The sequence below is a fragment of the Falco peregrinus genome, chromosome 10 (genome assembly GCF_023634155.1).
Source record: "Falco peregrinus isolate bFalPer1 chromosome 10, bFalPer1.pri, whole genome shotgun sequence".
In the NCBI taxonomy this organism is placed as follows: domain Eukaryota; kingdom Metazoa; phylum Chordata; class Aves; order Falconiformes; family Falconidae; genus Falco; species Falco peregrinus.
Window position 1 is genome coordinate 34250856 of NC_073730.1, and position 11117 is coordinate 34261972.

Genomic DNA, 11117 nt, shown 5'->3' on the forward strand with positions numbered 1-11117 from the left:
CAACTTCAGAGTTTAGATCCAAGCCTGTTTAGAAGAAAAAGATAATTTAATGGCAGCAACATGACCAGATTGTGCTGGCTGGCCAAAGGACAGACCTTAGCGCTGCTTAGCTTACCAATACAGGCATATGTGTGGTACAGTGGATTTCCCAGCAAAGCTGTGATAGGTTAGCAGCATGTGCACACGCGCACACACACACGTACGTCATTGTCAGATTTCTCCTGCTGTAACTGACTTTCTGTACACTGTTAACTTCATTTATACTTCCCATTCAGCTGTCCCTGGATTTAAACAAGTCCTGCTGTTAGCGTGTGCTTCTCTGTTGTTGAGTTGATGACATCTAGGCCAAATCTTCACTGTAGGTGTGTGTGTGTTTGGGCACAGGCAGCCTGCTGGTGTTGGTCGTACTGTTTTTTTCTTTCAAAGAATTTGTTTGTCTACTTGGGTATATACTAATTCATGTCACAAGTCCTTGAAAGAAGTCCATTTGACATCAACTCCAAACAATGGTACTATTTATCCGCACACATTTAGGAATACGGCATTATATATATATATATATATATATATATATATATATATATATATAAAACTTTAAGAATTTTAGGCTGTAGATGAATGTGGGTACTGATAGATGGATGTGTCTGAGGAAATTAATGAAATTGTTGAGAGTGACATGTTTTGGGGTATGGTCTTACGTGAATTGTTCTGCTTTATATCTCACCAGCATTTCATTGCTACATACCCATATAAAATGTGATGCTGAACTGCATGAGGGGGGGTTTATTCTCTTACTGTCTATTTGGAAAGTAGAGAAAAATTACTGTTGGACAAGTAATATGAATGTTGAGTATTGTTTAGTTTTATCCCTTCATATGTTCTAAAGAATTTGCATTTCTTAAAGAATCCAGGCCACGGCAGTTTAATACTCACCTCTTCTTCTTCATTCTTTTGGCCTGGATTCAAGAGAGTAATGAGTGAGGTCTAATTGTCCAGTGGAAGATCAGGAAATCAAGTATAGCAAATTACTTATTATGGGAAAGTTTATTATATCGATTCTACACCATGTATACAATGTTTGAACTGCTGCTTTTCATTTTTTACCCAGACTTAATAGATAGATAGTTTGTCTGCAGTCTGTCAAAGCTCTGTAAATGAATAATGTTGCAAGCAAATTCATTTTGCTGCAGAAAATGAAAAGAAAAACCTGTTATCACAGAATTTTCCTATTTATTGAGAAAACTGAAAGCACCCTCTGTGTTTTCTCTTTTTCCATTTTGAGTATAAACTCACCTCTGCAGATTAGTCAGTGGCTGATAAAAACAGCGCAGCATTGTCTGCAGTAACAAAAGAAACACATTTCAGAAGAATGCTTTCAGGTTTTGGCATCCATCTCACAGTTCTTTTTTGGTGTGCTTCATTCTCAGAAGTGTACAGTACTGCCTCCCTGTAGGAATAATCAGCGTATTCACACGGATCACTTAGGAGGAAAACCAGAAGTTCCTTTAGGAAGCTGCCTCTGTCCTTGCGTGGGGAGGGCACCTAGCATGGTTTAGACATTCACCTCCCAGGGAGGTGAGCAGATTTCCAGCACAGCCTTGGGCACCTCAGTGCACAGGTGACTCTGGAAGCGGTGACTCACATCACAGAGACGATTTGTTTTTTACTACTACTGAGAGCAGAAATTTTTGCAGTTGTACTTTTTCATTTGAGAAGCTGTTTACTGCCCTGGTCTGATGATGTCCTCCCGTTTGGGTGACGGTTACGTGGGGACGTGCAGCAAACTGGGCAGAACGGCTGATTCATGAGTTTGTGAGGGCACAAAGAGCCCTACCAAGGCCCAAACCAGGACCCAGACTGATCTCTGGGTGAAGAGGGCTCAGCGCACCCTGGGCTGGGAAGCCTCGGGCCGGGGCTAACCCCGGGCAGCGTGTTCAGGCAGGCTGCTCACAGTCCTGGTTGCCTGTCCACATAAAAAGGTTTAGCTGCATTGTGAGGGACTTAAAAGCCATACAGTCAGGTTGCATGCATGCCTGCATGGCAGCGTGCAGCTCTGGGCTCAAACCTGCCGGCATTAACAGAGCGCTGTGCTAGCTGAGAGCAGCAGCACTGCTGCATCAGGCTCTGGGACCAGTGTCTGTTGAGTTGTGAGGGATAACCTATGGAAAAAGTGCTGAGCTTCGTTCCCATTTTCCCATTTTTAATGTGTCTAAAGAAAGCTCAACAAGGGAGGTCTTGTGGTTTCAGCAGGGGAAATGTTTTTCTAGTGGTTTTTAATATAAGGAAAATCACATCTTTCCTCATTTTTCCAGAAGACTTCTTGAATGGTGAGGGAATTATAATGCAAGTTTTCTTTGATTTTTAAATAGTTACAGTTGTTGAATTTTTTCACTTAACCTCTGAGCAGTATGATTTAAATCACAATTTATTTCTGTTTACTTTTAAAGGCTTTTTAAGCTTGCATAAAAAAAAAATAATTGTTCGTAATTGACCAGTTACCAGCTTTAATATTTCAGTGATTTCATTTGTTCTTCAGTCATCTAAAGAAGTGTTTCATGATTATTTTTTTTAATCTAAAATGAAGAAGAAATTACTTGAATGGCAGAGGGGAAGAATAGACTTGGGTTTTTTCTTTGCAGATTGCCATTAGGCAGAACTGAATAAGCATTAACTGACTAAGCACTGCATAATGCTGAGTGCTGTCAGTGGTCCCGCGATGTTGGCATTTTGGAAAGTCTGACACAAGGCATGCCCTTGTTACCAAAATTTCCAGTTATGGTAAAGAAATACAGAGACAGATAACAGAAAATCAGGATGGGACAGAAAAGGGTACATGTCCTCTAAAGTACTGAAAATAGGAGTAAAGTAACCAGGGGGAAAAGTGAAGAAACATGTGTAACAGGAGAGAAAAGTGGAAAATAATAACAGAAGTATCAAGCTCATTTATGAAACTTTAAATGTGTATTATGTCCATTCATATTCAGGAAAGCATTTAATTACTGATTAATATTGTACATATGATACACTTAACTTGGGCAAAACCAGCCATAGCCTAGAGAGCTCTGTGAGAAGCACACCGCGCACAGCGATGCACAGACCGTAGTGCGAGGTAAGAGTAGTCACAAATTCAATATTGCCATTAAGGAATATTTGCTGAAGAAGATACAAGGATATAATTTATCTTGGTGGCAAACACTAAATAAAGAAGTTGTCGATGCTTGAATGACCAGTAAGAAAGTTCTAAACCTGAATAACAGCAGACTGCACGTTTAAGCATGGAACTTTGCCAAAATTTGTTCCTCTGAAAATAATGAGTTACGTTAAATTAATTTTCTTTTCTGCCATCATTCATTATTCTCAATATTTCTTTTATATATCTTTCAAGATGTCCTGCTTGCAGAGACTCCCACAACAATATGATTGCACGTTAACAACATAATGTAAAAATGCAAGAGGATTACCATTTTAGCAATAGTGTGTTGCAGTTTAACTGGTTTGATTTACTGGAGTAAATATGAAGAGAGAATTTTCTGTCGTGGTGTGTCCAGTGACTAAAGGCTGCCCTACCGTTTCTGCAACAGACCCCATCGCAGCAGAGCAGCATCCTGGACAACGGGCAGGAGGAGGTGTCTGTGAGCAGCCAGTGGAACCCCTACCCGCTGGGGCGGCGGGACGTGCCCCCGGACACCGTCACAAAGAAGGTAAGCAGCAAGAGCAAAGCTGCTGACATAGCCATGGTTGTTGTCTCTCCCCAGCAAATCACTGGAAGGAGGAGAAGAGGTTAATGAGGACAGGTTTGGGAAACACATGCTTTTGTTTCAGAGTTTAAAGCAATAATAATTATGTATTAAGGATGGTGTTTTCATGCCTGCTACCCATTTTTGTATTTATTTATGCAGATGCCAGTAGTTACGTCTATAGTGTGTGAAATGAGCACAGTGGGCTTGGCAGGTTTATTCCTGGATGTATCACAGAGCCATCAGTTCCCTCTTGTCCTGAAAAGTCTTGATTCAAATGTTTCAATTACATTTTTCAGATCGTGACAAAAAATAAATGTGTTGAGATGGAGGCCAGCCCGGTGTCTGGTCAGTCACAGACATGCTAAGCACACATCATTTGCTGATAAACTCATTAGAAAGGGACCTAATTTCAAGTACCTTGTGGTGGTAGATACTAAATTACAGTGCTTGAATCTGGCCTGGTTCTGTGAAAACACTGGCTGCTCTCTCCCAGCCCCAACTTGGCTCTGCTCACCGACTGAGAAACTCATTTTTAGAAGCTCTGATCATAAAGCCAGAGAATGGGGGATCTTGACAAACTAAACTGTTTGCAGTCAACTTTAGAAGGTGGAGCAGCACATGTAAGCAGTGATGATTACATTGATTGTTACCCATACGGAGATCAGTCCTGCTCCTTCCTGAAGTAAAGCCTTGTGAGTGAAGACCGGTGTGAAAGTCATAATGTGCACACTAATGACTTCTGTAGCATGATTAACCAACAGCACTGATGGGGCAAGTATGTCCCTACTGGCTTCACACCTTTTTATCCAGGGACAGTTTCAGAAGCAGTAGCACTCATACAGAAGTAGTGATGAGAGATATGTACAAGACAAGTGCTTGGAGATGGGGGACGAAAGCCACTGCACCTAGAGCAGCCCAGAGGCTCCTTCCCAGGCACAGGAGGGTGAGGAGGAGGTGCCCTGGCGTGGTTCATGGAGTTGGCTCTGACGGCCAAGTAACTCGAAGGGTTTCTTTATCCTCTAGTATGCAAGAAACTAGGGTAAGAAATTTAAAAGGAGTCATTGCTTATCTTTGTTGGCATATTGGTATAAAACCTGTGTTTATCCATTCGCACAATCTAACACGGTCTATGTCTTGCATTTGTGCATCATCAGTGTTACTATAATAAGAAACCACAGATTCTGTTTTGTTCTGAATATTTCAGTATCTGGCTGCTCAGATGTGGTAAGTACAAACATTGCGTAACCATACTGAAATCTGCTTAACTCAGTGGAGCAATCCATTGTTACATCCGTTGTCAGCTACTTTAATTATACTGTAAATATTGGACACTGAGCTGAAAATAATTAACTTTTGTGGTGGATGTTAAATGAAGAATACAAATGAAATAGGGGAAGCAGTCTGCACAATAGAGATTTTTTCTGCAGAATAAATAATTCCCATTTCCAGGAAAGGCAGCTTATCCATCTCCAGCAAGAGCCACGTTGTGCATACACAAGAAGTAGTGATATGATCTCTTCAAAGTTTATTAGTAGGAGTGAGAAAATGAATTCTGAAAAATGTTTACCCACCATTCTCAGGAGGTAGTCTGCACTGTGCAGTTACGACAACGCTAATCTCTTCTCCATTGAAAGTGACCTCGAGTGTCTTGGTTTCCCAGCATCTGGGGATTAAAATATAGCAATTATTTGAAGTCAAGACTCAGAAAATCTATAGAATTGAAGTTCAACATAACAGACAATTGAGTGATGTAAATATAAATTGTAGTATATGTTTTGTTTTTCTACTAACCTAACAGCACTAGTGTGAATGGGCTCCTGCAGAGCAGAGTCACTACATGGTAGTGCTGCACTTGGGAAATCCCTGGAGGAAGAGCTGGGACTTGTTCTTCCAAGGGGAAGAGCTTGCGCTACAGATGGATGGAGTGTGTACTCAGGCTGATGTACTATGTATACAGACGCAGTAATACATGTTCCTAAATTATCCACACACAGGGGGCTGCTGTACGTATAGTGATGGCTATTTATGTATGGTAGGCAGGGTGGGAATACTACATAGTAATCTCCACATGATTATGTGGGGTGTAAATTCTTGGTTCTGTCCTTTTTGCTGTTCAGAATACAGATTAAATGCCAGTTTTATTTTAAGTATGATCATTTATGTGATCATCCCATAATTCATGGGCTATTTCTCCTGTGGAAAGCTGGATATTTTAATCTTCAAATTGAATAAGCCACTGATTTATTAAAAGACCACAGTATTTATGCTTCTTGGAAGATGACTTTTTCTGTCATGTCAACAAGACGGAAGTCAGCTACATTCTTGATTAAATCAATTGTATTCTGCATTAGCTGCCTCTGCATACAAAGGGAAAGGGTGGAAGTGTGGCTGGGGTCACCAGAAGGGAACCTGAAAATTGCTGCTTGTGAAAGAGGGAGGTTGAAGAGTGAGAGTGAAGATGGAAAATGAACAGGCTTCAGGCTGGCCACCGTGGCTACAGGGTGGTGACACTGAGGGCGAGCCATGCAGGTTTGGGGGGTGCCGGTCTCTGTTGGCTGCCGGCTGCGGGACTGCAGCAGCCCACGTGGCACCTGACACCATGCAGACTCGTGGAGATGCCTGCGTGGGCTGTAGTGGTCTCGGTGGATGTGGAAGGCGCCTATACCGTGGAACTGGAGCAAGGCAGCTGCCTCAAAACTACCATGTACAAAAGTGTCTGAGTCACCATTTCTCTCCCTTTCTGACTTGGGAGTGTTTCTGTTAGCCACTGATGGGAGGCTCAATACAGAGGCCTTTTTGCCTGATAAAAAGATTTGAGGTTTTTCAGTGAAGAAATGTTTGTATTTGAAATAGACATCTTCCTCTGAGGCAGACGGGACACCTGCTGTAGACTGTTGGGCAAACAGCAGAATTTATGAGTTTCTGCTTTTTTGGGATCATCTTGTGACAAGTGTGACACAATGTGAAGTGCAGAACCATGCTGCACGTGGTCACCTGCTCACCTGGCATCTCCGCAGTGCAGGGGGTGACGTGGGTTCAGCCGCCCGCTGTGGCTACGGCTTGTTGCTGCTGGGCAGTTAACGAATAGCTGCAAAGTTTGTCTTGAGCATTTTCTTTCCCTTCCGATCTTGGTTGATTGAAGGTCTCTGACCTGTAAGAGAGGGAAGTTCACAGTACAGACTGACTTCACCAGGCTGTTCTTGGAGTAAGTTTGTCATCGTCTCTTGAGCAATTCCATGTCAAGGAGAGTTTGGGGACTGAAGATTTCAGCACAGGGAGTAAGAGATGTCTCTGTCATTACGCACTTGAGACTATCTCTCTTGTACTAAAACGAAGAACCATCAGACGTATAATTCTGCCTAGTCCCTTTCTTTAAATGTTGTCAGCAAAAAAATAAGACAGAGCAGATCAGTTTTGCTTGTAATCACTGCACGTCTCGCTGGGATTTTGTGTTCAGTGACACGAGCAGCTCCAGCTGCATCTGTATTAACGATGCGTTCTGCAGATGATGCAAATCTGTTAATATGTATTTTTGCTATGACAACAAGCAATTACTTCCAGTGCCCTGGCTGCTATAACTTCCAAGGCCAGATGATTGGCCAATGGGTAAGGAATGTTTTGATCTTTTGCTGTATTAAATTTAGTTTTGTCTAAAATACAGACTCACAATTGGTGACTCTTCCACCCAGGATCATAAAGGTTCAGTTGCGCTGAGGATTAGACCTTCACGAGGTGATGTGATTGAGGTTACACCAGCCAACAACACAATGTGAAACGTTGTTTAAGCAGGTCTGTTTTGTGCGTAGAGGCTCACAGGTACTGGGACATGCAATCAGAATGCTCTGTCACATTCAAGCTGTTCAAATAATAGCGCTGGTTGGTGGGTGCATATAATCTGAAAACTCTCAGTAGCAACGGTGTGGTATTTCATGGAGGTAATAATGTTTGATCATACAACAGAGCATGGGTTTTGCTTGTTCCCTTACAGCTAAGTTGCATGTGAGTATTTATAAGAAACAACATTTTGCAATCTTTTGCAAAGATTTGCCTCAAATATTTATGTAATCTGTGTACCTAAATAGAGACTGTGTATCAAAGAGTAAGCAAGTATGTAACTTCACCATGTCAAGAACAGAATACAGAAAGCAGACCTCACCTGTTAGGTCACAGCTGCAAGCGTGAAAGGTGGTGGGGACAGAGGCAACGAAGAGTGATAGCAGTCATCCATTTTTTTCTGAAAATATCAAAAGGCCATGTCAATGTACATGCAGTATTTCACTTACATTTACAAAATATTAGAGCTTCAAATCAGCAGATGTTACCATAGAAATTTGATACTTTGATTAGTTACATTTTGCAAGAGCCACATTTGTTCTGAGGACAAGGCACAGGATTCAACTGATTGTGCTTTCCGTACATAGTGCACAATACTGGCCAATACCCATATTTGGGTTATAAATCTTGTTCCAAACTACCCTCAGAAAAAAACCACACCCATTCCATTATCTTCAGAGTGTGCTATGATGAATAATCCACCCTGCTTCAATTTATTAAACGTTTTCAGTTCACAAAACATTCTGAGCAGGAGCATACATCATGACGTGAAGGAAAGAAATATTTTCTGTTTATAAAACATACTGTATACAGCTAACTTCCCTTCAACCGCCTAGGGTCACTGAACGCAATGGCCTTATCCTTGCTGCTTTTAATCACAGTTTCTTCCAACTGTGGTCAAAAGGCAAACCTCTGATATGATTTAAGAGGTTTGCTTTTACTTGACTCTGTAAGTTGTAATAATTGCTTCTTTTCAGCTTCCTGAATTTCTGGCCTAACGGGTTACGTTACCCACAGGCAGGTAGCCATATCCAGACTTTAATGGGATCGCAAAGCCTACAGCATCGGAGCCGTGAGCAGCAGTATGAAGGAAACATGAACAAAGTCACCATCCAGCAGTTCCAGCCGCCGCTGCCTATTCAGATTCCCTCTTCGCAGAGCTCTCGAGCACCTCAGACGGGGCGATGTTTAATCCAAACCAAGGGTCAGAGAAGTACGGATGCATATCAGGAGCAGGTGAGAAAGTGTGTCTATAAAATAACACTTGGACAAAAACTCCCTGTTTTTTTCTGCCCTGTGTACAGCAGGAGGAGGGAGCTGGGGCAGTGACAGTGCAGCAGGGCCGGGCAGCATCAGCAGGTACGGCCGAGCTGGGGGTGGGTGGGCAGCTCTGGCCTCTTCCCCAGCACCAGCACCAACAGCCTTTTTGTTCTTGGATGGACCAAGCGACACAATCTGGCACTGAAGCTCCCAAACAGACCTAATGTCACTGGGTCATACCAAATGACTTGGCTGGCTTTGCCAGTTCCCAGGAACCTAGCTGAGTGCTCAGCGTGCAGCGTGTCTGGCACGGCGCAGGTCTTCTCCGCTTCGTATCGGCTGCTCCGGTTCAGCCCTGCGGAAGGCCAGCTGTGGCTCCAGTACCCCTGTCTAGCCAAGTGGGTGCCAAGGAGTTTCTTCATTAAGTGGTCCTGTCCCTTAATGATGGCAACTGAGACACCTGACTTGTAGAATAATGTTCAGAATCATTAGTAAACCTTTCTCTTGTGTCAAGTGTTGATAATTCACACGAGTGGCTGCCTATATTAACTCCCAGAGTATTGCACTGAGCTTCAGAAGCAATTGCTTGTGTGGCTCGAGTACATGCTCAGGCTGGCTCAATGAGTAGTCATTTAGCTACACTGAAGCAATTTTTATTTTAAATCCAATTACCCAATGTCATTTAGAGTCATCCTGACTAAAAGATAAGATTCAGCACTATTTCCCGGAGTATGGCACTTGTAAAAGTGGTTGGTGTTCAGTGCAGGCTACCAGGGCTGTGGCTCTGGTCCTGAAAATGGTCTGAAGGTCTCAGAGCTTCACAGTACTTACTCCTTGGGTTTGTCCCAGGCATAGCACCCAGGGATGCTGCATGTGTGACACCTAGAAAAATAAAAGTGCACATGGTGAAGCCTCACAGACTGATTTATCCCAGTGTTTAATTGGAATGTTTGGCTGGTATGAACTGCTGAAGTCTAAAGGGTTGTTTTTTTCTGCTTGAAAATAAAATCTTAAAATATATGCAAAAATCCATGTAGCACTGTGAATATTACGGCATCGTTGCAGCAGGCTAAAATCGTGGCAATACTTTCAGTTTATAACGATATTCGGCTGACTTGGTGTTGTGTAATGCAGCTTCTGAGAGAGTCAGCTCGTCTTGTTAATGGTGAGACGGGATCTGTGCAAAGAAGATGCCATTGTTTAGACAAGCTTCAGTGCTGGCATTGACTTACCTTGCTGTATCTTTTTAACCTAGTTTTGTGTGAGGATAGAGAAGAATCCTGGCCTTGGTTTTAGTATCAGTGGTGGAATAAGTGGACAAGGAAATCCATTCAAACCTTCTGATAAGGTAAGTTATAAGTTTTTCTCTAATTAGTCCTTATTTTAGAGTGCTATGTAGTGGAGACATAGAGAACATGAGTAAAATTTTTATGCACTTCTTTTGTGATAATTGAAAGAAGTTTTTTCCTGTGCCTCACTAGTTGGGGGTTTTTTTTGTTAAGGGAGTGCTGTTCGCTGCCTTTTAATTTTTGGGTTTGTTTGTTTTTTTCCCCTGGTTAATGAAGATTAGAGAATCAAAGCAGAAAGCACATAGGTGTCTGCCTTGTATTCCATGTGTAAGAGAGTTTTTCAGATTGTTTTCTGGCGAATTGTGTCTCTCACTTCTTTCTTTTAGGAGTCAATATAGCCCCTGATTTGACTTTGAGTAAAGTCATTAGAGGGGATACTAAACCAGTAATAGCATCGCTAGGTAGCTGAAATGCCGAATAAAACCAGCCTGGCTGGACCCTGGCCTGGAGATCATTGGTGCCTCACACACACCGTGGAAGCAGCCTTGTGCTCTGTACTGGGAATTAAACATGTCACCGTTATGGTACATGAGGGCCAGGGAGACTCAGTAGTCGTTCTGGGAATTGCATGTTTCAGAGGCTGATAAATCTCTGTACAGTAAAAGGAAGCCTAGTAAAAACACAACACCTGGTGACTATCAGCTACACGGGGCTTTGGGATTAGGAAGTGGGCTCTTAGACCTGTGAATTTACCTGTTCCGTGCAGTAAAACTGACTGGAGTTTGTTGAAAAACAAGTACTATGGGTATCTCTTTGTAGAACATATTCTTGTAGTTTATATTCTTTGATAGTACTGGGTTCAGTAAGAGACAGTCATAACTTCCATAAATACTATGTTTGGCAAATGATGAAATTAAAACTGTCTTTTCATCTCTTCTCAAAAATTTGAGATCTGCAGGCAAATTAAATAAAATCATTTCCCCATGACTCGGAA

At 42.2% G+C, this 11117-nt stretch overlaps 1 protein-coding gene across 5 annotated transcripts in view; it reads left to right on the forward strand.

Annotated features, from left to right (window-relative positions):
• LRRC7 (leucine rich repeat containing 7) overlaps window positions 1-11117 on the forward strand; it is a 183757-nt gene that overhangs the window by 158312 nt on the left and 14328 nt on the right. For 4 of the 5 annotated variants that reach the window (XM_055815783.1, XM_055815786.1, XM_055815781.1 and 1 more), the window contains 3 exons: window positions 3582-3701; window positions 8592-8810; window positions 10090-10182. In XM_055815783.1, coding sequence (XP_055671758.1) covers window positions 3582-3701; window positions 8592-8810; window positions 10090-10182 — 432 coding nt within the window. Of the gene's footprint in view, window positions 1-3581; window positions 3702-8551; window positions 8811-10089; window positions 10183-11117 lie in introns of those variants that run through there. The other variant, XM_055815784.1, reaches the window with a different exon arrangement.